Below are 27,907 nucleotides of genomic sequence, written 5' to 3' on the forward strand. Positions count from 1 at the left end.
CCTTGGGGAAGTTACTGTCAGCCTAAGCCTACCTCGCAGGGTTGTTGTGAGGGGTAATGGGGGCGTGAAGCACATATGCTACTTTAGAAAGAAGGGTAGAATAAACATTATATTTGAGATAATTAAACAAAAAAAAGGTGTAGGGGTGAAGCAAAACCATCCTCAGTCGCACAACCTGTGCCAGGGATCGATTCCCCCCCTTCCTCAGCTGTGCTTGAGTGTGATTTTATTTTTGTCTTATTGAGATTTTATTAATGTGATCGTCAGGACGGCAGGACAGAAACACTTCGAAAAGTTGTGCTATTTGAATTAATACGGAGGTGATACTATCGCAGCGGCAGCAGCTGATGGGCGCCCCTCCCCCTCTTCCCGCCCAAACGTTCTCCAGCTGGGGAGGCGGGATTGAGCCCGATCAATTTCGGCTCCCCTCGGCTATTTCCGCCGCAGTCCGTCAATCATCCATCTCCCCGCCCAACCTTTCTTTCCTCCCCGCTTTTCCTGTCTGAGGCGGCCGTTCATTGGCTACGGACGCTCCCGTGGAACATTCCTCTCTCTGATTGCTGCATCCTGGCTCACGCCCCGAGCGTCCTTCGCTCACAAAACACCATAGCGACGGAGCCCCCCCTTTTCAATGGACGGTACCTTCTCCTCACGTCTCGCGGGATTCCGCGTGAAGGCAAAGCCCCGCCTCCGCCTTCTTCCGAACGGCTGTCGTTTCGCCATGTCCTCATCCATTGGTGGATTCTCGGCCGAGTTGGCTCGTGATTGGTTGTAGCGACTCTATATAAAACACCCTCACGAAGCCGCGGCCCTTCTTTTTCGTCTTCTTCGGCGGCGCGTTAAGGTGCTGTGTCCTTCACCTGAAGCTAAGGCCGAGTCCCAGCCGGCGACTAGCACCGCGCACCTCCTCACCCGTCATGGCCTCCGTTTCCGAGCTCGCTTGCATTTACTCCGCGCTGATCCTTCACGATGACGAAGTCACCGTCACGGTGAGGGAGCAAGAAGGCCTTGTAGGGGAGGGCGCATGCGCGCGGGGTCGCCATAGCGCATGCGCCGGCCGTAAAGTCCTCGTGCTGCTTTAGCTTTCATCTCCACGTGGGCCCAAAGCCTTGTGGGCGGCAGCAAGCAGGGAGCCCGTTAAGCCCCCCGTGTAGTATGCGCAGCGGTCCGTATTGTGATTTGCAGCTAGGGTTGCCAACTCCGGGTGGGGAAATTCCTGGATACTTATGGGGAAGCTACTGGGACGGCCGGGGCCTCAGCAAGTTATAGTGCTAAAGTAGCCATTTTCTCCAAGGGAATTGAACTCTTGCCTGGAGATCAGTTGTACCTATGGGAGATCTCCAGGCCCCCAGCTGGAGGATGGCAGCCGTATTTGCAACCTTTGCGAAATAGCTGTGCGGTATTGTCCTTTATCTGCTACTGATTAAGAGGTTCCTCTTAAAAGCGAAATTAAGCGTTGTGCCGGTTGGGGCGAGCTGGCATGTGTTAACAGAAAATAACATTAAAATCTTAAAAACAAGCCAGGATGGCTTAATGGTTAGAGCGCACTACTCGGAGCAAGCAGAGTTGGATACAAATCCTTACTTGCTCATGAAGCTCTGTACGGGACCTTAATCCATTTTCTCTCGCATAAGCAGTAGAAGGAAGCGCTTTGAGGAAGAACACGGTTTTGAAAAGAGAATCAAGTTGAGTGAGCCCAGGCAGTATTTTTCCCGACCCACTGGGAGAAAATAAAGGGTTGAATTGGTCTGGGCTTGCTCCTTGTCCTTGAAGATTCTAGTGGTGGAGAACCCCCCCCCCTCTTAATTTCCTAATTTCATTTATACTTTCCTTTTTCCCTAATGGGGACCCAAAGAGGTTTACATCAGTTCCTTCTCTATTGTTACAACAACCTTGTGAGGTAGGTTAGGCTGTGTATGTGGCCCAAGGACGCCCAGCAGGCCTCCTAGGTCCTCAACACTAGCCACTAAACTATGCTGAGAGAAAAATGAGAGTTTGTGAAGGACCATACCGATGTGTCCGAAAGAAAATGTTATTGCTGCTTTCTTCTGAATGGGAGAGAGTGGAGGTCCCACCTCCACGAAGAAAATGCAGTATCAAATACAGGCTGGTACCTTGTGGCTGGGTAGTTCTTGCTCTTGTGCTTTTTTCACTGGTTTCTCCTGTGGTCACTTTAGTCCTGCTTTTTGATCGAAAGCTTTTGCTCCAGTGCACTTAGAAACATAGAAAAGAGTCTGGCTGCCAGGAGATGCAAGGGTTACCAGATAGAGGTACTGCTTTTTAGGTTGCAGAACCTATCAGAAGAAAGGGGATCCTTGGGGAACTGCACTTCAGGTGCTGCCTGATCCAACAAGGGACCAGGATTTTGTACCACTACTTTTATTTTATTTCTATTCCACCCTCCCCACGAAGGGTTATGGGGACTTTGTTAAACCCATTTCATCTGTCACTGAGTTAAAAAGCAAGCCTTTCTTGGCCTGCTGCTACAGGCTGCTTTAGCTGTAGGGAATTTGTGTACATGCTTGGCTTTTAGTCTGTCCATTGTGGGTGGTTGTCTTACCTCCAGGACTTGATGTAGAAAAGCCTCATAGGGGGGAGGAGGGCCTTTTAAGGAAGCAGCCACTGCTTAGAATTGAGGGGTTTCCGTTCTGACAGCTGCATTGCCAGTAGGAAGGTCCAACTTTCTCCCAGAGGTTAGGGTACTTTGTAGAGATTACACAGTTGCAGCATTTGACAGTTTGTGGTGGTGGAAAGTGTAGTCAAGTCCCTAGCTTACTTATGGTGACCCCTGCTAGGGTTTTCAAGGCAAGAGACTCAGAGCGGAACCACGAGTGACAAAAGGCACAGGTTGGACACTTGTCAGCTTCCCTCAAGTTTTGATGGGAAATGTAGACAGCTTGGCGGGATGTTGGACAAGTGACAGTTGAAAAGTCCGTTAGACAGCAGTCGGAGAGCCAAGCTGCAAGACCAGGACGCCTGCATTTCCCATCAAAACTTGAGGGAAGCTGACAAGTGTCCAACCTGTGCCTTTTGTCACTTGTAGTTCCGCTCTCCCACAGGTGGTTTGCCATGGCCTGCCTCTAGAACCCTGGTCTTCTTTGGAGATCTCCCATCCAATTATAAAACAAGACTGACCCTGCTTACCTTGGAGATCTGAGGAGATCAGGCTTGCCTGGGCTATCCAGGTCAGGGCTGACCATTCTTAGGACAGTGGAATAACTATTACTAAGTGAGGTCAGTCAGAGTACTGGCAGAATATTGCTTTGACCTATTTTCGATTCATTGGGGTAGTACGAATACTGCACTTTCAAGGTATTGCCTCGAGAAGTGTCATAAGATGGGGTTGAGTGGGAGAGGTGATGTCTGATTTTGTTACCTGCTCTTGTGTCCTGTTTAGGAGGATAAGATCAATGCACTTATCAAAGCAGCTGGAGTGAATGTTGAACCTTTCTGGCCAGGCCTGTTTGCAAAGGTAAGGAGGACTGGAATTACTAATTTCAAGTTGGGGGCTCATGAGGAAAAAGGGGGAAGGGAAATTGGCAAATTTCCCCCTTGTGAATTCTGTAAGCTCTGGAGGTGGGTGGGCAGGTTGAACAGGCTGAACTACTTTTACTTGTATTGACATTGAGATGCTAGACATTGTTTCTTCCTTTGAGCATATTTATTTATCTAGTCTTTGAGGTTTTCCTTTCGGGTTAAATTTGCAAAGTTGGATTTTTCTGCATGCTGGAGGGAGGACTACAAGGATGTCTGTATTTGTGGGTGACACCATTGTCTACTTATTGGTACAGGGACAACCTGTCCATGTAGCAAACAAACGTTAACAGCGGCCATGCACGCTGTCTTCTTGTGTTTAGGATTAGATGCTTGGCTTTATTAGCTAGTGTACCTTTGAAATCTGTATGTAAACTGTAGGTTTTTGTGGCATGGGGTTATGGGTGGTTTAACACAATGCATTATTGATCTTTCTGTGCTGTTTTATCACATGACTAGGCTTTAGCCAACATTGACATTGGAAGTCTCATCTGTAATGTTGGAGTGGGTGGTGGTGCTCCGGCTGCTGCGGCCCCCGCTGGAGGAGGAGGGGCGCCTGCAGGTGGCGCTGCTCCTGGTAAGTGCCCTCTGTCTACTATGGGAATGTTAACTGTGATAGAGTTCCTAGTAGGATACAGAAAGTAACCAAGAACCACTTTCCTTCTGATGGGCTTTTCATTGTTAATGTTACCTGTGGGATTCGCGTGTTGCGGTCAATATCCTGCCATTCTTTTCAACTCTAGAAAGTCTATTTTTGATGGAGGAAGGCCTGTGTGAATCTGTGTGAAATTGCCTCCCCCCCCCCCCCCCGCAGTGGATCTGTGTTTAGGAAGGAAGGGGAATTTCAACCTCTCCGTACTGTTGCCTCACTTGACCCACACAGTTCACTCGGTCGCAGCAATAATCTTTTGAGGAGTTGAAAGGGAGCAGGTGTGGGGGGAGATCGGAGGAAAATTGGCCTTCTGTTGGCTGGATATAAGCTAGTTATAGTATAGTTGGATTGAGGCTGAGCTTGTAAACAGCAGCTGGAGCAGTGGTGTGCGTGTTAAGACAGTTTGAGACACTTCATTGGGCTTCCTATATAATTCTGTTGGTGGCTGCAGTTCAAGTGTTGTAATACGCATTTCTTTCTTTCCTAGCTGAAGAAAAGAAAGAGGAAGAAAAGAAAGAAGAGTCTGAAGAATCTGATGACGACATGGGCTTTGGTCTTTTTGACTAAGCTGATTTTTGTACTCTTTTACAATAAAGATACAAGTACACAAGTGGAATCAGATAGTTTGTTGATGAGGATCTTAAGTGCTACAAGGCAACAGGTGACAGTTGCATCCCAGGCTGCTTGTGATCTCCTACTCTTACAAAAGTGAATACATTTTATCCTTCCCTAAAAAATGCCCAGGTCTTCACCCCCAATGTCTTGGAATCGAGTGTTCCACAGTTTTAATTCAGTGTGGTTATCGCCTCTTTGCCAATTCTCTTGGAACTAAAGTTGACACAGTCTAAACCAGTGCAACCCACTTTAGGTCACATAGATCTCAATTTAAGTATTCTAAAAAGGTGCATAGATTGGGGCCCCCATTGTAGTTACTCTGCAGTAGCGTGCTTTTATCCTCTGTATCCAAAGTTCTGTTGATGCATTAAGTACATGCCTAGGATTTCAATAAAAATGTTGGACCTTTACAACTCCATTTCACCACAGTTCTCTTAAAACTCCAAACATGTTTGTAGGCTTAGCAAGGCTGGGGACCCCTTGCTGTCAGAGTTGCAGCCAAGTTACAGGGTTTTAAAGCAAGACACGAATGGAGGTGGTTTGCCATTGGTTGTGTCTTCGTAGCAACCCTGAACTACTTTTGAGTGTTTTCCCATCCAAGTAGTAACCATGGCTGATCCTGCATAGCTGGTGACTTAGGGCTAGCCTGGGCCATCTAGGCTAGAGCCCACTTTCCCTAGAGAGGCTATTAAATGTGCTCTTTTCTAGGGACCAGAATGAATGCTATCATCCTAATTAATTTCTGGTTTTGCCATCTTTTGCAGTAGGCTGCCGAGTCATTTTCTGTTATGCAAAAGAGAGTTTACAGCAAAACCTCAAGAAATTTTATGGCAATTGATTAAACATCAGTCGCAAGAAGTTTCAGAAGCATTTGAGTTGTAAACACAGCTCCCTGTTTGGGATCAGACCTATCCAGACAAATCACTTACAAGGCTAATTGGATATGCGTCTGCCCAGAAACTTAAAGCTGCCTGTTAGCCTCTCTAGTACATCTTTAAACCCCAAGTCAGATTAATATTCTAACTTTCCTTTTATGCAACAAACATTGAATCTATAAGGTGTTAACTGCTGCTGAATCCTTTCCCTAAGGGACACAGGTACTGAGGTAGACTTCTAGAACACAACAAAATGGATCCTCGACATCAGAAAGGATGGAAAATAATTTACCTATTTTTTTTCTGGAAAAGTCAATAATGCTAGGAAAAGTGGAAGGCAGTAGGAACAGAGGAAGACCTAAAACAAGATGGCTTGACTCAATAAAAGGAGCCACGTCCTCCAGTTTGCAGTATCTGAGCAAGTCTGTTAATGATGATGCTACCACAGACTAACACGGCTAACTCCTCTGCATCTGTTAATGATGGGATGTTTTGGAGGTCTTTCCTTCATAGGGCTGCCATAGATTGGAGGCAACTTGATGGCACATGACACACATTTAGCCAAACTACCTGCTTCTAATGTGAGAGAGCATCACGGTCTAAACTTCAGGCAAGAGTATCGTAAGAAGCACAATTGTGCGAGGTATATATGGCAAAACAGGTGGTGTATGTATATATAACAAGACTGCTGTCAAGTTATAGCTGTGTATGGAGAGATTTGTACATAGGGTTGAAAGGCAAGAGATGCAGGCTAGCAAAGCTCCGTTCTGTATAAAGTAAATACATTGGATATATTTGTTCTCTTTCCCTGCCCCCCCCCCCAGCAGCCTCCACTGGCAGCCTCTCCCTTGTGGCCCAGTTGCATGGTGGGGAACCTGCAAGGGTTTGGGGGGTGGGGAGCTTTTCCCTTGTATCCCTTTCCCCATGCTAATTGCCTCTTTCGGTCCTCCTTCAAACCCACTAAACAACTTCTGTCTGCTCCCTATATTTATCTGTATTTATTAATTTACTTCATTTACTGCTTTTCTCCACAATGAGGACTCATAGCAGCTTACATCAGTCTCCTTGCCTCCATATGATCCTTAAAACCACCTTGAGAGGTAGGTTGGGCAAAGTGAGCTTCCACAGAAGAGTGGAGATTTGTACCTGAGTCTCTTGGATCCTACTCAACTGCTACACCACACTGGTTAAGGGTGGGGTGGGAGAGCTGCTGTTGGAACAGTGGGAAGCAGCCAGGCCTGGGTGAGCCATGCAAGTTAATGGTATCTAGTCCTGGCCCCGGCCCCAAGGAGTACTCCCTCAAAGGCCAAAACAGTTATGGAAAGGCCCTTGCTCCCTCTGCCTATTGGTGACAGAAACCAAGCCTGGAATACTGCCTAAACTGTTACAGTTGTCTAGCAACAGCCACTAAGAGCATCTTGTTAAAGCTGTCCACTCCTTTTAGCATTCTGAGTTTTTCCTAATCCCCTGATTATTATTTTTTAAAGATTTCAGATTTTTCTGCGAACGGGTGTAGGAAGATCTGTCTGTTCTGTTTTATAGCTTCAATCTCTGGCTTTAAGTATCCCAAGATCAGGGCCACTTGGCTAAAGGCCTCCAGTGCGAGAATGGATCATCATCTTAGGACCTTTCTGCTGAGGATAGTCACTATTTTTATTTCATACATTTTCGGAACTACTTCAAGTCAGCCTTAAAGTTTTGTAGCACAAGAGTGGTCAAGGCAGGCCATCCATTCGCATTGCCAGGAAGCTGTTCAGGTCACATTATTGACTTGATTCTGTGCCTCTCCAGGTTCAGCATCCTACTTTTATGACTTAGTTTAAGTAAAATTCATCCCTAGGAGGTTTCCAGCTTTAAACAATGTCTCTCCACGCTTAAATTTACTTAAGCAGAGGTTCACAAACAGCACTGAGCTTAGCCTGAAAATGGAAACAGCATTACTGAAGCCCTCTAGGCTGTGCTTGCTAATCCAATGTCAGTAGCAAAAAAAAATAAAAGTTTGGAAAACCCTGCTCTTTGGGATAACTGGATATTCACCTTGTAAAGGAAAACGACACACAAACGCAAGGGATAGAGTACAACTTTTTGGCCCCGAATAAGCAAAACCCCTCACATCTAGATGGGTAGCCATATTAATCAGCAGTGGAAAAGAGCCAAGAGTATGAGCTTTTGTGAGCCATGAAGAAGTGAGGTGTGGCTCACGAAAGCTCATGCCCTACCACCAATTTTGTTAGTCTTGCAGGTGCTACTGGACTCCTGCTCTCTCACATCTATACATGAAAATGTTGGTGTGGCAGCAAACAGCCCTAGGGTGTTACTGGTGCCTCTGAGTCTTGCCTTAGTCCTTTCCATAGACTGGGCCCTGCTCGCTAGACAAAACAATCTGAAGTGCTGCTGTTTAGCATATGAGGCGGTACCTCTATACCAGCCAGCATGCTAGATACCTATTTTGCCTCCTCCAGAAAGGGTAAGGTGCACAGCATACAAGCAACGGGGGGGGGGGGGACAAAACGGAAGGATCCACATTTTCCTGTAACCCCTCCCTCCCTCAGGCATATCAAGGGCTGATTTGACTACAGTAGGTTTAAAATATTCATCATGGCTTTAATCTTTATAAATTATATAAAAATGGGGAACATGTATGGTTACAGAACTTGTTTTTCCTTCTAAACGCAGCTTTTGAGTTGCTCTGGTACAAAGCAGCTTTTTTTTGTTTTTTGCTTCCAAGGAAAATAAAATTGCTACAAAAACTGGCACGTTATTCTGGCAAAGAGAGACCAAATTCTCTGTTTCTATGGCTACGTTCTGATCCAATGGTTCACACACATCCACATGAAATGGGGAGGGAAACAGATGAAGAGGGATTTGGTTTATGACTGACACTTTGAAAATATAGCTTTTTAATCTTCTTTCTCTGTAAATCGTGATTAGCATTTTGCGGCATTAAGTGTTCTAATAAAAAAAGTATTCCAGTCTGGACAATCCATATATTGCAGGCAAGAATTCTCAGCCCTGAGGTTTCCCAGAATTCTTCACAATATGTTGCTCAGTTCTGCAGCTTGGATAGTTCTAGATCTGAGACTTTTCTTTAAAAAGTAAAGTCTTGGCAAATCGAAGCGATTCACATTCCATGTGATGTGAAACTTTTCAAACTGGTTCCCACCATTCAGGCGTCTGTACAGAGTTCTGTGAAAATTGCCATGTTTTGGATCTCGGACCTTTCTTGGCCTTGGGATTATTTAAAAAAGAGCCCATCCTTGCTTTAAAGAATGATGAGGGAAGAGAGAGCGCCAACAGGTGTCGTTCGGTTAAGCAGGATGGGAATTGCTTGAAACCCAGGACCACACACAGGCGATGCTCATTGCTGCTGGAAGGCTAACGAGCGCTCCTTACAAGAGCAATTCTTTCCACATTGCGTGATGCAAACGCCACTTTCTGCTTTTAGTGGGGCCTGGACTGGCCAATGGATTTTAGCCTGGCTTGGTCAATAACATCCAGCAAGTTCTTGGCATCCACAGCCAGAGCGTGAGCGGCTGTGAGCATCTGCTTTTTGTACTCCTGCTGCAGGCTAGTCATGACGTACTGCTGAGCCAGCTTCATCTTGTTAATTAGTTCAGCCAGGTCAGAATTCAGGAGCTTCTGGGCCATCTCGATCTGGAAAAAAGAAAGAGGTTCCAGGTGACACAAAACATAGGCCAGGCAGAGAATCGGCACAGCACATTCGCAAAGGCCCTTCTTCCCCCTGTGAAGAGCTCCTGTACAAGAAGAGCCCCAGAGCTTCATCTTGTTCACAACTGAGCAGGCTGAAACGAAAGAGAGCTGAGATTCTACACTAAATGAAGTAGAGAGACAGCATGGAGCACCAGGAAAAGATGTGCTCTGATGAAGAGGGCTTCGGTTCACAAAAACCTGTGCTTCGATATAAGGGGACACAAGACACCTTTTGCTTTTTGCCTTTCCCTTTTACAGTTGATAGCTAGGGGCATGATTCAAGTCTCAAAGGATATCCTGTAGTTGTTGGGGGTTTTCCGGGCTGTATTGCCGTGGTCTTGGCATTGTAGTTCCTGACGTTTCGCCAGCAGCTGTGGCTGGCATCTTCAGAGGTGTAGCACCAAAAGACAGAGATCTCTCAGTGTCACAGTGTGGAAAAGATGTAGGTCATTTGTATCTACTCAGGAGGGGTGGGGTTGAGCTGAGTCATTCTGTAAGAGTTTCCCAGGGTGTGGAATGCTAATGGCGGGAGGCTTCACTGTATCCTGAGGAGGTTCTTTTGCATATGGATTGGTGCTTGATGTGCTAATCTTCTCTGCAGGGCTATTGTCGGGTGTGGAGTGTTTTGTTGGCCTGGTGTTTTTCAGAACTGGAGCCCATGCTCTGTTCATTCTTAAGGTTTCTTCTTTCCTGTTGAAGTTTTGCTTATGCTTGTGAATTTCAATGGCTTCCCTGTGCAGTCTGACAAAGTAGTTGGAAGTGTTGTCCAGTATTTTGGTGTCCTGGAATAAGATACTGTGCCCTGTTTGAGTTAGGCTATGTTCAGCCACTGCTGATTTTTCAGGCTGTCCAAGTCTGCAGTGTCTTTCATGTTCTTTTATTCTTGTCTGGATGCTACGCTTTGTGGTCCCGATGTAAACTTGTCCACAGCTGCAGGGTATACGGTATACTCCTGCAGAGGTGAGGGGGTCTCTGCTGTCTTTTGCTGATCGTAGCATCTGTTGTATTTTTCGGGTGGGTCTGAATACTGCTTGAAGGTTATGCTTTTCCATAAGCTTTCCCATCTGATCAGTAATTCCTTTGATATATGGCAAAAACACTTTTCCTGTAGGTGACTGTTTTTCCTTGGTTGTTTGATTCATCCTGGGTTTGATTGCTCTTCGGATTTCATTTCTGGAGTAGCCATTTGCCTGAAGTGCGTGGTTTAGATGATTAATTTCCTCATTGAGAAAGCGCGGCTCACATATCCGTCTTGCACGATCCACTAATGTTTTCATTATGCCTCTTTTCTGTCGGGGGTGGTGATTGGAGTTTTTGTGTAAGTACCGATCAGTGTGAGTTGGTTTCCTGTAGACCTTGTGACCTAACTGAAAGTTTGCTTTGCGGATGACCAAGGTATCCAGGAATGAGAGTTTTCCCTCACTTTCTTTCTCCATTGTGAATTGTATGTTCAGGTGGATGTTGTTGAGATGATTCAAAAACTCCCTCAATTCTTCCTCCCCATGGCTCCAAATGATGAATGTATCATCCACAAACCGGAACCATACACTGGGTTTGTGGGGTGCTGATTCTAGAGCTGTTTTTTCAAAATGTTCCATGTAGAAGTTTGCTATAACTGGGCTGAGTGGGCTCCCCATGGCCACCCCATCCATCTGTTCATAGAATTCGTTACTTCCAATGGGACAACGTACAGTACGTTACTTCCAATGGGACAACGTACAGTACGTTACTTCCAATGGGACAACGTACAGTACGTTACTTCCAATGGGACAACGAATTCTATGAACAGATGGATGGGGTGGCCATGGGGAGCCCACTCAGCCCAGTTATAGCAAACTTCTACATGGAACATTTTGAAAAAACAGCTCTAGAATCAGCACCCCACAAACCCAGTGTATGGTTCCGGTTTGTGGATGATACATTCATCATTTGGAGCCATGGGGAGGAAGAATTGAGGGAGTTTTTGAATCATCTCAACAACATCCACCTGAACATACAATTCACAATGGAGAAAGAAAGTGAGGGAAAACTCTCATTCCTGGATACCTTGGTCATCCGCAAAGCAAACTTTCAGTTAGGTCACAAGGTCTACAGGAAACCAACTCACACTGATCGGTACTTACACAAAAACTCCAATCACCACCCCCGACAGAAAAGAGGCATAATGAAAACATTAGTGGATCGTGCAAGACGGATATGTGAGCCGCGCTTTCTCAATGAGGAAATTAATCATCTAAACCACGCACTTCAGGCAAATGGCTACTCCAGAAATGAAATCCGAAGAGCAATCAAACCCAGGATGAATCAAACAACCAAGGAAAAACAGTCACCTACAGGAAAAGTGTTTTTGCCATATATCAAAGGAATTACTGATCAGATGGGAAAGCTTATGGAAAAGCATAACCTTCAAGCAGTATTCAGACCCACCCGAAAAATACAACAGATGCTACGATCAGCAAAAGACAGCAGAGACCCCCTCACCTCTGCAGGAGTATACCGTATACCCTGCAGCTGTGGACAAGTTTACATCGGGACCACAAAGCGTAGCATCCAGACAAGAATAAAAGAACATGAAAGACACTGCAGACTTGGACAGCCTGAAAAATCAGCAGTGGCTGAACATAGCCTAACTCAAACAGGGCACAGTATCTTATTCCAGGACACCAAAATACTGGACAACACTTCCAACTACTTTGTCAGACTGCACAGGGAAGCCATTGAAATTCACAAGCATAAGCAAAACTTCAACAGGAAAGAAGAAACCTTAAGAATGAACAGAGCATGGGCTCCAGTTCTGAAAAACACCAGGCCAACAAAACACTCCACACCCGACAATAGCCCTGCAGAGAAGATTAGCACATCAAGCACCAATCCATATGCAAAAGAACCTCCTCAGGATACAGTGAAGCCTCCCGCCATTAGCATTCCACACCCTGGGAAACTCTTACAGAATGACTCAGCTCAACCCCACCCCTCCTGAGTAGATACAAATGACCTACATCTTTTCCACACTGTGACACTGAGAGATCTCTGTCTTTTGGTGCTACACCTCTGAAGATGCCAGCCACAGCTGCTGGCGAAACGTCAGGAACTACAATGCCAAGACCACGGCAATACAGCCCGGAAAACCCCCAACAACCATCGTTCTCCGGCCGTGAAAGCCTTCGACGATATCCTGTAGCACGTTTCATGCGCACTTCTGGGACACACTAATTCAGACATTGGAACAGCATCTGCCTGGCACGCAGAAGGTCCCAGGTTCAATCCTCAGCATCTCCAGTTAAAAGTATCACATAGCAGGTGATGTGAGAGACCTTTGCCTGAGACCCTGGAGAGCTGCTGCCAGTCCGAGTAGACAAGACTGACCCTGATGGCCCAAGGGTCTGGCTCAGCATAAGGCAGCTTTATCTGTTCTGTTCAAAGGGTTCTCACATGTCCTGAAGTGTAAAATACTCCAAGACTATTTTTTTAAATATATATATTTATCCTGCCCCCTGGCCCAAAGGTGGCATAAAACATTTTAAAGAGAGTTACAGAATTACACAGTAAGAACAACAAAGTCAAGCAAATAAACAAGGAAGAGCAGAACCCATATAAACCAGAACAGAATCCAGGCAGAAACAAAAGCCAAAATGCACACCCCAAATGCTCTCTCAAGCAAGACTGCTTTTGCTTGCTGTTTGAAGGCCAGGAGGGAGGGAAATCCATCTCTGCAGTGCCACTGCTGGTAAGCCCCTGTCTCAGGCACCTTGGAGAGAAGAGCTCATGGCATCTCCCTAATCAGAGCAGTGATTCTTTATTCTGAGAAAAGGTCACGATTCAGCAATACAAACAGTCAAAATAGCCAGTTCCTTCTGCTCCATGGGAGCCATTTGACCTCATTAGCTCTGTAATCCTTCCCAAAAGGATCCTCTTAAGGGACTTTTAGGAGCTCTCTTCTAGAATCTGTGTGTGAGCTCAGTCAAGCAAAAGACACACACACACACACGAGGCAAATTTGCCTCAGTGGCAGATTCTTTCTCCCTGGCTTCTGTGATTGAACTACAGGTCAGCTCAATCTTGCAGTGAGGCGAGGAAGTTCCTTCTAACGATAAACATTTTCTCTTGTTTCCACTTTGCAACTAAGATTTTAACTTTGAATGTGTTATTTCTCAGAAGCATTTTGAACCCATGACAAAAGTATGACTTCAGCATTGAGGTATTTATATTACAGTAAGATCTGATTGTCCTGTCAATCAGGCTTGTTGGGTGCCATGTTTCCTGGGAAATGTAATTCTGAAGAACTGTTTGTTTTAACGTTTTTTGATCTTTTATTCTGTAAAAAATTAGTAATTATTTTTATTTATTTTATTCATTTATTTCAAATTTCTATTCCGCCCTCCCCGCAAGCGGGCTCAGGGCAGATAACAACGTATTAAAATACAATAGAAAATTCATCTATATTAAAACAACAGTGTATTAATACACATTTAAAACAGGTTGGTGGACAGCCTTCACAGGGAGGGTTAAGATTTTATACACCCCTTTTTTCCAGGCCGGCGGAGGCCCAGCCTCAGCCATATGCCTGGCGGAACAACTCTGTCTTGCAGGCCTGGTGAAAGGATAGTAGGTCCTGCCGGGCCCTGATTTCAGCAGACAGAGCGTTCCACCAGGTGGGAGCCAGGACCGAAAAGGCCCTGGCTCTAGTCGAAGCTAGGCGGGCCTCCTTGGGCCCAGGGACCACCATCAGCTGTTTGTCCCGATTGGAGTGTCCTCCAATCTTATTCTTTAAACAATTCTGTAAATTATTCTGTAAACAATCAGTGCTGAGGGTATATAAGATCGTCGGACGTAACTGGTCTTTATGCATATATCCTAGAGCGTACGCATCTGGGTTTTAAAGCCCATATCTCTTTGTATCGCTTGGTGTCTTGAATATATTTGGGTAAGTGGCAGTAGGGGATTTATAAATGGCAGCAGAATACTATTACAAAAATTCCCCTGTCAGATACAGATTATTGTGATATTCAGCCTTCACTTACCTCCCTGTGAGTACTTGTAGGGAGCACTGGGATGGTCTCATCTACGGTGGCCAGAAGGGTCCTTAGTGCTAAACCAACTTCCTGGTGAAAAACAATAATCAAAGAAAGATTAAATTGCACCCAATGGGCACCGTGGATCAATTCGCCTCCTTCTGGGGGAACAGCCTCTTCCTCCACAAAGGAAAGCTCTTTCCATTGGAGGAGGGTCTGGAAGTTAGCTGAATGGAGTGCTAGGACACAGCCCGCCATTTCTGTAGGCTCCCTATTTAAAAAATCCCCTCCTAGTAAACTCCTAGCACACCTAAGAGAAAAAGCTCATATTTATCCTTCTCCTGTGGGTGCTTTTAAAGCACTCACAGAGGAGTTCAGGACCAGGAGCATTCAATAATGTGATTTTCCCACTTCATTTTATCACCTCTGCAACTGACTATCAAATTTCCATTCTGCCACATATGAAGACCAGTCCTGGCTCAGTGCTCTTCAAACAACTTTATCTTTGCACCTGTTGGAGAAACTGTCTCAATGTTTAGGAACAGCAGCAGTCTTTGGGCTGAGTCAATGTCTGGAGACTAGTCAGGCGGCTGAGGAAGAACGAACTAAAGCTGAATCCAGTCAAGATGTAACTGATGTAAGGCACTAGAGACTTTGACAAGGATGTCCATGCTCACTGTGGAGGGGTAGGGCTGAATTTGACTATCTACAAAGAGCTTAGGGGTGTTACGGGAGCTGCATTTGTGTTAAAAGATCAGGTAAATGCAGTGGCACAGATGGAATTCCATCAGCTATGTTTGATGAAGGAAATCAGCCCTCTTCCTGAGCTCTGTGGATTTGGCTGCATTGATCCATTATTCTGTAATCTGAGTGCTAGACTACTGCAATGTGATATATGTGGGACTACCTTTGAAGACTATTTGGAAAATAGGGCTACTTGCCTATTGGTTAAAGCATGGAGATGAGAGCATGTTACTCCAATCTCAGAACAGTTTTAGTGGCTACCAATACCACTTGCTAGTGCCAATCAAGGTGCTGATTGTGACCTTTAAAGGCCTTCACAATCTGGGGCCAGTGTACATAAAGGCACACCTAAGTTCTGGCTAGGCACCTCCCAGGGCCGCCTCCTGACTAAGCCCTCTTCCGAGCTGTGTGGTCAGCCAGTGCTCAGGCCTGCTCATTTTGGGTGACAGCCCCAGCTTTATGGAACACCCAGCCCCCCATGAGGATGTGCAGTGGAAGGCTACGCTGGCCTCCTGGGAGAGATGCAAGGCTGCCCTCTTAAGACAGGCATTTGGCAGACAAGTCCACGTCCCTCATCCTGCCCTGGCACTTCTGACATACAGATGTTGCCTGAGAGGCAGCAGTGGAGAAGCAACTCCCACCACCGTGGCAATGGATGAACTGATAAAAACAGAGCCTAGCGGCTAAGAGAGAGCGCTCCAAATCAGGAAGGAAAAATCCAGTTTGAATCTCATTTCTCTCCCCCACCCCTGCCCTGCCCAGGAAGCCTTAGGAAGCCATCCTCTCTTAGCTTGCTCAGCCCTGTGTGAGATAATGGGATAATAACAGTGAGCTATATGAACCAATACTCTCACCAGATATAAGGCAGTACCATGTCCAAAAAGATATGTGAATGCGCTATACTGATGCCAAGGGAAGGGGGGGGGAATGCACGCACACCCACACCCACACGCCGCCCCTCCCTGCCATGTGTCCCAGCCCTCGCCTCTCCCTCCAAAGGGCTACACACAGCCTTTCAGTATAAGGCTTTCCAGGGTGAGGCGGTGGGAAATGGGGTCTTCCTACCTTCACCATGGGGACATACTCCTCTGGCGGAGCTGGCTGGATTTTGCTGGACATCTCTATGACAGCTTTCACCAGGCCAGTCACGTTCTCATACACCTTGTCATTGGACCGATCCAAGTTGGCTGTCGGGGGAGGGCTGATCTCTTGCGGCTGAATCTGAAAGGAAGGAGAAGTTTTATTCCTCCAGCAGATGGCGCTCGCCTCCTTCCGCTGAAAACCACTCTTGCTTCTTTAGCTATAAATACATCCACGGCATACATTCAGGTCCGAAACCCAACTTATCGCAGGCCAGAATTTCTGTATGGCCTTGACTATGTAGAACGAGATCTTCAAACTCCCTACGTTCAATAAGAATACTCCGGAGGAAGGGGATTGCAGCCTCGCTTTCATTACACTTCAGTTCCTTTTACGGTATTCCTTCCTTCATAAGATTTACAACAATTATATTTCAATGGTTTGCATGAAAGTATGCCAGCGAATAGCCTAACAGCCCAACGTCTTGAAAAATGTAAAGAAAATCTGCCTGCTCTGTGTTTTTAAAGATAACATCATTTGCTGAAAACCTAGTTCCATTCCCACCCATGTTGTACACACAACAGGCAAGTGATAGATATCCCAAAGGTATGCACACATACAGGCACACGAAAAACCCTCTAGTGTGACTGATGGATTTGGAATCACACGAGGATTTTTAAGGGAGTGCAATGAGCGTTTCTTCACATCAAATGACTGCAATTTATTTAATGATGCATTCTCTGTGGATCGAAACACACTGTCATGAATTTGCCTTTAATTCCGGCTAAAATAATCTCTGTCTTTTAGTTAACAACTGCGGAGTCCAGGCTTGGTTCGGGCTCAGCTTGGCTCTGATGATACCAGGAAGAGGGGAGGGGGAGAGAATGCAGGAGGGGGAACTTTGCTAGCATTCTCCCTCCATTCCTTCACAGCCCAGATCCCTGCTTGGGCCTCCTGTCTCCTCTGTGCCATACAGCAGCCCTGCAGACTGCAGCCTTCCCGTGGCAGGCCCTTAACACAAACGGGCTGTCCTGATCAACAGTCGCTGTGGGGGAGGCAGGTGTCCCCCCCGAGAACCAGTGTCTTCTCAGGCTCCACAGTTCACTTGCAGAAGACATACTTTGTGTGGAAAAGGTCCCTGGTTTAAACTCTGGTAGCAGAGCTGGGGAGAAACCGACCCCCCCCCCGCCCTAAGAACCTGAAGACAAAAAGTGGTCTTGGTATGTTTGTGTTTGGGCTGAAGACATGGCAGTAATGACAGCTATTCATCTCTCTTATTCATTTCTTTGGCATACTTTTGGAAGGGTAAAAGTGCCTTCAGATCTCACGCCCCTACTGTGGCTCCGTGGTGATGTCCACAGCTGTTTTAAACCTCCCAAGCCACACTGACCCTTCCTCTCCCCTGCTCCCCTTGCACACCTTCACTTGGGGAGCACAGGGTTTGGTTGGCTGGGCCTGAGTAGCGGCTGCAGCAACGTGAGCACATGCAAAGACTGACATCGGCGAGAAGCGAAAGGTGTACCACCACACAGCCCCACCAATCACACCCACACACACCCACGCAGAGTGCTTACCCGCCATGGCTAGTGTCGAGCAGAGTTTGAGGGAAGGTTAAAGAAATTTACCAGGAAAAGAAAAAGAGAACAAATATTAATAAATGCAGCAAGAGGATGAAACATCCAAAATATGAGTCACAGCAAGAGAGACCTGTTAAAAAGCTTCTGCCCCGCAGTGCATTTGTCCCCCTATCTGCCCGGTGGGGTTAGCGGCTGCCCTCTCACGCATCGCAGACCCAGACGGGGCCTGTGCTCTGGATCTGGAGGGAAGGGTTATCTGCCATGCACCCTCGACAACAGAACATGCAAATAGCAACAGGTCCAAACCCACCAGGCGAGAAGCAAAATCATTGCATGTGTGAGGGGCTTCTCCCTCCCTCCCCCTCTCCCTCCCCTCTCTCTTGCGTGCCCCAAACACCCAACTGGCAGCACAAAAAGATCAGGCAGAGGAAACCGAAGTCTCTTGGTTTGGGAGAGGGAGGAAGTGCTCAGCAGGAGGAATTCTTTAGTCATCTAATTGCTCAGCTCCCGTTTGGAAGGATTTTTGGTCAAGCCCTTGGCGGAGTTCAACTGAAGGATGGTTTGGGGGCCAATTACAAACAACCCACTTGGTTCCTCTGCTGAAATTCAAGAGCCCTGGCAGGGAAATCCTTCTGCTTGGCTTGATGTTAACTTTTTAATGCTTCACTGCTATTTCTGAAGCCAGGACCATCCCTGCTCTTCTGCAAAGTCAACAAACAGGGTCATCTGTGCTGCATTTCACTGACCCTTCCCCTGGCAAACTGAGGGGGAAAAAACACATCCCCGCTCCAGATTCCCTCGGGATTAAAAAGCTTGAGGCTTGTCGTTTCTGCTGGTGCTTGCGACATGGGAAAATCTCTGTTCAGCCCACATCAGATTGCTTTTGCAAGGCCTAAAAACTCTGAGGCAAAGCCTTCTCTGTTTAGCTTGGCAGGTTCCAACAAAGCCATGTTATATTAAAGCACAAGGTTTGGTGGCTTCCTGAGGCAGGGCTAGGAAAATCCACTGCAGGAAGAAAGACAGCGAGAGAAGACGACACATACAATCCTGCCTCTCCGAAAAGAAAGCTGTTGTTAATATTCCGCACCGAATGAGAATATAACAAATGGAGAAGTGTGCGAGTCCTGAAATCTTTTCCTCATTTCCATATAAGGGGGATTCCTACATCGTCTTCTTCCTTCCCCATTTTTTAATGTTTACCCAACAATTTTAGCTCAAAACCCTGATTAGCAAATCATCCTTTAAAAAACAAAACAAATCGGAGGGCTGGCAGCTTGAAAGACTTCGGCGTTGTTTCTAACAAAGCAATCTGCTGGCTTCTAAGCACAGAGACAATCTCACTCCATTCTGAGAAAGAGAGAGGGAGAGAGAAGGGCACGGCATCCATTTGGCAAACTTCTTGATTCTGAATTCCACCGATGGGACTAAACTGGGTCTTCACTTTAAACTGCCTCCCAGTCCTAAAATAGATGCTGCTTCACCAAGCATCTCCATTTTGATCATTAAATGAGAACAGAGCTCTTGGGAAAGGCGAGGCTGAGCTAGTTTTCCTGAGAAACTAAATTTGGAAAACCCATTCCAGCTGCCCTAGAATTATAAGAGTGTATCTTGCTGGAACTGGCGGCCTGCTAATCAAGTGGCTGGCCTGATGCCCCTGGGAAACTCGCAAGCAGGCCCCTATGGCAACGGCCACTGTTTGATCCCAGCGTCCGGAAAGCAAAGGGGAAACACAGATGGCCAGTACAGAGTTCTGGGTAACAGCCCTGTGGCCCTATCCTCCATGGTTTCACGTAATCAATTTTTAAAAAGATGTTACAGTCCATTACTTTTTATACCATAGCTTTGTTGCAGTTGATACCCATGTTCTTACCCCCCCCCCTTTTTTCCTTTTAGCAAACTATTTGGACATGAATAAACTGTCTGCGGACTAGCTGCACAGACATAGACTTACCACTATTTTGCAAGAAAGAGGAATTACTCATTTACATACATAAACGGCGCACCTTTAACACAACCCAACTAGACAATCAAGCATTCCACACTAATTTGTTCTGTGAGTTTCTAGAACAAGGGCACTCCCCCCCCCCCATGGCTGCTCTCTTCTGTTGGAGATTTGCCAAAGCTGAATTCCAAGCATTCTTCAAAATCACTGTTAAGACATTTTAAAATTTGTGTTTGTTTTCAAGAAGCTGGGTTTAAGCCAATCTGGGGATCGAGAGGAATTATATTCCCACAAGTGTTCAGGATTAAAAAAAAGTGATATTTAACTTCAGCATTAGGGTCAAGGTAGGCTAAAAACCCCAAACACAATCACAACCTTATGCAGCAAGAGTGGGTCAGCGGCACAACAAAAATGCTGTGTCGAAGTTAACCTGCACACGTGCAAAGGAAGGAATGCTAGAAACAGCCCATGGAGAAGTGGAAACACCGTCCCTTTTTGCCATTCATCGGCTACTGGCCACTTCCACTGACAGTGAGGCCTGCAGAGAACAGGCTCAACTTTTGCATCCTATTAAAATAAGCATATGCAGTTTGGGCCTCCGTTTCCAGGCAGTAGTCAAGAAACACAAACCCAACTCCCAAAGGTATTGGGCAGAGACTGGAAGGCTGAAACTTCTGAAATCTCACAGTCTCAGCCTAACCTACCTCACAGAGTAGTAGTGAGGGGGAAACAGAGAGGAGAACGGTGAAAGCCATTCTGAGTTCCCGTTGGGGAGAAAGGCAGGGTATAAATGAAGATTTAAAAATTATATAAAAACTGAGTCCTAGACGCGGAAAAAAATTCTGTTTAGAGACTGTCACCTATGGAGGCCAAGATCCACAAAACCACACAATTAGTAGACTTGTGGCATGCATTTGTCACACACCCACATGACAGGAAATAGCACCAGGCATCGTAGCCCCCAGACTTGTCTAAAGTAGCCACTGAGTTGTGAGCACAAAACTGCTTTCTGTGCTGTGACGCTTCTCAACACACGTCTTTTTAATTTGCTTTAACTTTAATTTACATGTCATTGTAAGCTATTGATTTTATTGTCCATTTTCATTTAATTGTATATATTGCTGTGTTTTTGTTCTATTGTTTTTTACTGTGTGATTTGTTATGGCTTATGGCTAAGACAATAAACATAAGAGAGAGAATAAACTTTATTTATACTCTGCTTTTCTCCCCAATGGAGACCCAAAGTGGCATACATTTTTCTCCTCTATTTTATCTTCACAACAACCATGCGAGGTTGGTTAGGTGGAAAGTGTGGTGGTGAGCTTCCACGGCAAAGTAGGGATTCCAACATCACACTGGATTTCAAGTCTTTCAAGATACTGCTCCAGCTCAGCTGACCTCTTTAAGAAAAGGGCTGGGAAAAGGTTAAGACTGCTGGCACTTCCTGAAGGCAAGGAAATAAAAACTAACAGAGCTCTCCTAAGCACAACTAAGAGAAACAGACAGCACAGCTTTTCACATCCATTTTCTTTTTTTTTTTTTTTGAAAAATTTTTTATTGGGTTAGAACATTTTTATTTTTACATTACAATCAATTTTCCCCTAATTTTTCGTTTCTAACCCCCTCCCTTTCCCCCCCTTTTGTTGACTTCCAACAGCTTTCCCACCCTCTGTCCCTTTTCACTTCTATTAAATTCCTCTGTCTAAAACAGATATACATTCTCCATTATATTAAGCAGTGCATCATTAACTCCTTTAATTATTATACACCCAAACTATACGTCTTTAGATAAACAATTTATCCCATTTTCCAGTTTTGAATAATTCTATATAAACCTATATATCATAAACCATAAAAATTCCCACATTTAAATCAAACAATTTGATTTATTCTCTATATATTACTCATTTCAACTTTTTATGGTAATTCTATATAACTCCTCAGCTACTCAATCAATTTAACTCTTCTATACATTCAGTTTGGTGCATATAAATCTTGTCAAAGAAAGAAAATATTGTTAGTTAGTCAATCCTCATGTTTAAACCTTATCATTAATTATTCTCTATCAGTTGACCTATACATATCTATATATATCTCAATCAATTAATCTAACTGCTTATAAATTTCTCTTCCTCCCCCGGTAAAGTCACCCCTCTCTTTTATACTTTTATTATATTTCAGTAGTTCTCAAACTGCCACAGTTTTCCTCCCACCTCCCATTTCTTCTCCAGGTATTGTTTCAGCTTCTCCCAGTCTGTGTTGAACTGCCCTGAGTCCAGATCTCTTAGTTTTCTTGTCATCTTGTCCATCTCAGCCATATACAGCAATTTGTAGATCCAATCTTCAATAGTTGGTACTTCTTGTACTTTCCATTTCTGCGCATACAAAAGTCTAGCTGCTGCAGTCATATAAAAAATCAACGTCCTATGATGGGCTGGAATTCCCTCCATTCCCAAGTTTAGCAGCAGGAGTTCTGGGTTCTTATTTATTTGAAACTGTAAAATTTCACTCATTTCTCTTATTATTTCCCCCCAGAACTGCCTAGCTACCTCACACGACCACCACATATGATAGAGGGAACCCTCATGTTTCTTACATTTCCAGCATTTATTAGAAGTATTCAAATTCCCTAGCGCAATCTTCTTTGGTGTCATGTACCAACGATAGATCATTTTAAAAATGTTCTCTTTAATATTAATACATGTCGTTGTCTTCATTGTGGTTTTCCACAAGTATTCCCATGCCTCCATTGTTATTTCTTTATTGAAATTTATAGCCCATTTCACCATCTGTGTTTTAACTATCTCATCCTCAGTATACCATTTCAACAATACTTGGTATACCTTGGATATTCTTTTCTTGTCTTCTTTAAGAAGGGTCTGCTCTAGTTCCGAGTTCTCTGTTCGTATGCCCCCTTTTGCAAAGTCTGAGTTGTATAAGTCTCTAATCTGTCTATACTGAAACCAATCATAGTTAGGTGATAGTTCCTCTTGCGTCTTTATTCTAAGTTTAGATACTTCAATCTTAGTTATTTCTTTATACGTTAAACATTGTTGTTCATTATCCACAGCTCTCGGATCTATCACCTCATATGGAACCACCCACAAGGGGGTTCCTTCTTGTAAGTAAGTTCTATACTTCTTCCAGATTGTAAATAGACTTCTCCTTACAAAATGATGCAGGAACATCGAGTTGACCTTTACTTTGTCATGCCATAGGTATGCGTGCCATCCAAAAATTTTTTTATATCCCTCTAGGGCTAATAGTTTCTTATTCTTTAATGTCATCCACTCTTTTAGCCAAACTAGGCAAATTGCATCATGGTAAAGTCTCAGATTGGGCAGTTGCATTCCGCCTCTCTCCTTTGCATCTTGTAAAACTTTTACTTTCACTCGAGGCTTCTTGCCTGCCCAAACAAAATCTGATATTTTCCTCTGCCATTTTTCAAATTGTTTAGAGTCTCTGATGATTGGTATTGTCTGTAACAAAAACATTACTCTTGGTAACACATTCATCTTAATTGCTGCAATCCTGCCCAACCATGACAGGTTCAATCTATTCCATTTGATCAAGTCTCTCTCTATCTGAGTCCATAATTTTTCATAATTATTCTTGAACAAATCTATATTTTTTGCAGTCAGCTCAACTCCCAAGTATTTCACCTTACTAGTTACTTCACAATCCGTTGTTTCCATTAACAATTGTTGTTTCTGCTTAGTCATGTTTTTGCATAATATCTTTGACTTCTTTTTGTTAATGAAGAAACCTGCCAAATCTCCAAACTCCTTGATCTTGCCTATCACTTTTGGCATGTTCTCCAGTGGGTCTTCTACAATTAACATTATGTCGTCTGCAAATGCTCTGACCTTATATGAGTAGTCCTTTATTTTTATTCCTCGTATTTCCTCATCTTGTCGAATTTGTATCATCAGAATCTCCAATACTAAAATGAACAACAATGGAGATAACGGGCAACCTTGTCTTGTTCCTTTACTAATCGTCAATTTTTTGGTCAATTCATCATTCACTACAATTGCTGCAGACTGGTCTCTATAGATTTCCTTGATTGCTCTGACGAATCTTTCTCCCAGTTGTAGCTTTTCCATAGTGGCAAACATAAAATCCCAGTTTAAATTGTCAAACGCTTTTTCAGCGTCTACAAAGAAGAAACCAACCTCTTTGTCACAACGCTTGTCATAGTATTCAATAGCATTGATCACTGTCCTTAAGTTGTCTCTTATTTGTCTGTCTGGCAAAAAACCTGCTTGTTCCTCCTCTATGACTTCCGAGAGCCACCCCTTCAATCTCTCCGCCAATATCTTCGCAAAAATTTTATAGTCATTATTGAGTAGTGATATAGGCCTATAATTTTTCACGCTAGTCAGATCTTGGCCCTCTTTTGGGATCAATGATATATTCGCTTCGCTCCAAGTGTCTGGAATTCTTTGATCCCTAAAAACTCCGTTCATCACCTCTTTTAGGAATGGTGCCAGTTCATTGGCCATTGTCTTATAAAATTTAGCCGTAAGTCCATCTGGCCCTGGCGCCTTTCCTAGATTTGCGGATTGTATTGCCATATTTATTTCCTCATCAGTTACTTCACTGTTCAACTTATTTCTCCAAGCTTCCGAGATCTCTGGAAGTTTGGTTTTCTCCAAATATGATGCTATTGATTCTTTGTTTACTTCTTTTTTATTATACAGCTTAGCGTAAAATTTATAAAAGGCTCTGCTAATGGTAGTCTGCTCCAAATACGTTTTGTTTTCTTCACAAATTTTATTTATTATTTTCTTTTCCCTTTTCTTCTTTAATTGCCATGCCAAATATTTCCCAGGTTTATTAGCACCCTCAAAAGCTTTTTGATTCAGTCTTTTAAGGTTCCACTCCAATTCTTTGTTACTCATTGCTGTTAACTGTTCTTGAAGAATTTTGATTTCCTGATGTATTTTCTTTTTCCCTGGTCTCTTTTTTAACTGTACTTCTTTGGCCTTTATTTTCTCCTCAATCTCTTGTCTTTTCTCCTCTTTCTTTTTCCTTGCTCTACCATTTAAGTCCATTAGTATGCCCCTTACAACCGCCTTGTACGCGTCCCAAACTTTACTGGTTGGTACTTCTTTATTCACGTTGTATTGTATAAAAAACTTAGTCTCTCTTCTCAGTGTTTCCATATTCTCACTTTCCTGTAACAGGTCCTCATTTATTCTCCAGGCTTTCCTTTTTCTCCTTTTTCCAAATTTCCACATAATTGGGTTGTGATCTGAGCCTACCATCGGCATTATTTCTACCTCCTTAGTCCATAGCGCTAAGTCCTTTGAGGCCCAGATCATATCAATTCTTGATAATGTAAGATGCCTTGCAGAATAAAAAGTAAACTGTTTGGTTTTAGGATATTCTCTCCTCCATACGTCTTCGAGAGTCTCTTGTTGAATCAACTCAAAAAAAAGCTTTGGCAATAGTCCTCTTTTCTTTTGTGCTTTTGTAGTCTTTTTGTCTAATTCCAAATCTGTCACTCCATTGAAATCTCCAGCAAGAATTATCTGGTCATATACAAGATCGTCTAGGTGCTTCCTTAAGTCCTCAAAGAAGCTTTCCTTTGCACCGTTAGGTGCATAAAGTCCGACTACCAACACTCTCTTTAAGTTCCAATTACATTCCACTGCTACAAATCTAGCTTCCACATCTCTCATAACAAATTTTGGCTGGAGCTCCTCTTTTATATACAACACCACTCCTCTTTTTTTCTTGTTGGAAGCCGCTACAAATTCTTTGCCCAATTTTCCAGATTTTAAATATTTTACATCCTGTTTTCTAATGTGGGTCTCCTGCAAACAAACAATATCACATTTTTGTTTTAGTAGCCAATGAAAAATATTTTTTCTCTTATTCGGTGAGTTTAGTCCATTTATATTCCAAGATAATACTTTACACTCCATATTCATGGTTTTGTTGGTAAGTCTTTTTCATTGTCCTTGATAAATCTCTCCATCTCCCGCTCAGATCTGATACGTTTTTTTGCCCCTCCAAACTCAAAGGACACTCCTTCCGGTAACTCCCATCTGTATCTAATATTCATGTCCTTCAAAGTCTGAATTAGCACTCTATATTTTTTCCTGTCCAATAACACTGATCTGGGCAGTTCCTTCATTATAATAATCGTCTTGCCATCAATCTCCAATGGATCTTGAAATTGTTTGGTCACAATCCTCTCTTTCATATTTCTAGTTGTAAACTGCACAATCACATCCCTTGGCAGTTTCCTCTGGGTTGCAATTCTCGAGTTCACACGATACGCCACATCTAGGATAGCCACAATTTCCTCCTCCTCCTTCCCCAGGTAATCAGCCAACACCTCAGTCATCTGTTCTTGCGCTGACTTCCCTTCCACTTCTGGCAGACCACGAAAACGAAGCTGCTTCTCCATGTGTTTAGTTTCTGCAACTGACATCCTCCCCTTCACCAGCCTCATCTCTGTTTGTTGCGTGTCTATTAAATTCTCCATCGCGTCTTCTACTGTTTTAACTCTCTGCTGCGTTCCTTGTAATTCACTGCTAATCGTTTCCACACCTTTTTTCACTTCTGACAGCTCCGACTTTACTGTCTGTGTAACTTCCTTAACCTCTTTAATAAGCTCCAATTTCGTGTCCTTAAGTTCTTTCATCATGTCTATAAGTTTTTTGTCCAAGTTTTCTATTGCCGATTGCCACTCTTTTTTCGACATCGTGGGGCTTGCTTTAGCTCGCTCCCACGAATCTGCTCTCTTCCTCAGCTCCGTGGCGTATAATTAAACGTTTTCCTTTTTTTTACATCCATTTTCAATATAAAGAGGAACCCAAACATATCCTTGCAAAGGCAGGAATCAAGCAACATCGACGGGACACTGAAACGGACCCCTCACCAATAGCCTTCTGGAGATTAAGACAGTTTAGCCACATCCCACTGATAAGAGGGGCTTGTTTAAAATTATGCCACATGTACCAATATTTCCTTGATAGTGTTCAAGGTTTAACACCGAGTGACTGTTTTCTCAACTGAAGAGGTATTTAATTGGCTTCAAACTCTTTTAATTACCCAACTGCACAATACAAATGACTAGGGGTATGCGATTCAGTATTCCAGAGCTGAATATACACCCCCCAAAAATATCTATTTGGTATTATTTGGGTATATCTGGATATATCTGGCTTATTCAAGTATATTTGGATAAACTGGTATTTACATTCCCAAATAATTCAGCTATATTCCAGAATAACTGGCAATCTCATTTTAAAGGCGGCAGCTGTTTGCCTGCCCCCCCCCCCACAGGCTTCCTAGGTGACTGTTTTTGTGTGTCTCTGTGTCAGTGTCGCTTACTTGCCATGTGCCACTGCCAGGCCTGGCTGCTGCCTTGGGATTACTGGCTTGCTAGGTTGGAAACTGGGATTCTCTGGACTGATGTAGGTCCTGTTGGGCTTGCATTGGCTCTGGGTTCTGCCTGGCACCTTTGAGTGACACCGGTTCTGTTCGGCTTGTAACAATGTCCCTTGCTTCAGTTGGGTTCTGAGGGATTCTCTGGTTTGACGCTGGTTCTGGCACAATTCTCTGATTTGACATTGCTTCTGTTGGGCTTTGTTGGTTTTGGTTGCTGTTCTGTGTCTGGGTAAGGCTTCCAGTGTCCTGGAGACAGCCTTGGGATTTCCCCCCCCCCCACAGGAAACAATGGAGAGAGGCTGAGGGAAGCTTGTTCAGGGGCCTGTAGAACTGGACTCTTTGGTTCAATTCATTTAAAACTTGTGGTGGGCAGTCTTTAGGGGACAGGTAGGACTAGTTCCTTGCAATTTTGGTGTAGTTTGCTTGAAACATGGACTTTCCAGCCCTCCAGAAATATTTCTCCCATAGGGAAAAATGCAGCTGAATATATTTGGAATTCCAAATAGAACCTGCATCTTAATATGATACTGTTATTTTTGGACCTGAATATTGAGATTATATGGTATATATCCAAATCTGTTTGGGTTTTTTTTTTTAGTGCACACTCCTACAAATGACATTTTGGCTTCTACATGAGCAACCAAATGGAAATGACTGCTCTACTGCACAGCACTGTGGTCCATAAATGTATTGGGTCTGAATATATCATGTGGCTTGGTGTGATTATAAACTAATTAATATCTTTAAAAGGCATCATC

At 44.1% G+C, this 27,907-nt stretch overlaps 2 protein-coding genes across 4 annotated transcripts in view; one reads left to right on the forward strand and one right to left on the reverse strand.

Annotated features, from left to right (window-relative positions):
- Positions 1-794: 794 nt before the first annotated feature.
- Positions 795-4,802, forward strand: LOC129334123 (60S acidic ribosomal protein P1). The gene is made up of 4 exons (XM_054986077.1): positions 795-989; positions 3,398-3,472; positions 3,994-4,111; positions 4,674-4,802. The coding sequence occupies exons 1-4, from the start codon at positions 918-920 to the stop codon at positions 4,751-4,753; spliced, it is 345 nt and encodes a 114-aa protein (XP_054842052.1). The 5' UTR covers positions 795-917; the 3' UTR covers positions 4,754-4,802.
- A 3,457-nt stretch (positions 4,803-8,259) lies between these two features.
- PTK2 (protein tyrosine kinase 2) overlaps positions 8,260-27,907 on the reverse strand; it is a 292,969-nt gene continuing 273,321 nt past the window's right edge. For all 3 annotated transcript variants that reach the window (XM_054985813.1, XM_054985812.1, XM_054985814.1), the window contains 3 exons: positions 16,209-16,364; positions 14,409-14,489; positions 8,260-9,330 (listed from right to left, as the gene is read on the reverse strand). In XM_054985813.1, the coding sequence (XP_054841788.1) occupies positions 9,118-9,330; positions 14,409-14,489; positions 16,209-16,364 (450 nt within the window). In that variant the 3' untranslated portion in view covers positions 8,260-9,117. The remainder of the gene's footprint in view (positions 9,331-14,408; positions 14,490-16,208; positions 16,365-27,907) is intronic.

The sequence above is a fragment of the Eublepharis macularius genome, chromosome 7 (genome assembly GCF_028583425.1).
Source record: "Eublepharis macularius isolate TG4126 chromosome 7, MPM_Emac_v1.0, whole genome shotgun sequence".
Classification (NCBI taxonomy): Eukaryota; Metazoa; Chordata; class Lepidosauria; order Squamata; family Eublepharidae; genus Eublepharis; species Eublepharis macularius.

Excerpts from the sequence above, each read along its gene's own strand:
- LOC129334123 (XM_054986077.1), top strand. The coding sequence starts at position 918 with ATGGCCTCCGTTTCCGAGCTCGCTTGCATTTACTCCGCGCTGATCCTT. Across the intron at positions 3,473-3,993 it reads GGCCAGGCCTGTTTGCAAAG|GCTTTAGCCAACATTGACAT; the intron begins GTAAGGAGGACT and ends TCACATGACTAG. Across the intron at positions 4,112-4,673 it reads TGCAGGTGGCGCTGCTCCTG|CTGAAGAAAAGAAAGAGGAA; the intron begins GTAAGTGCCCTC and ends TTTCTTTCCTAG.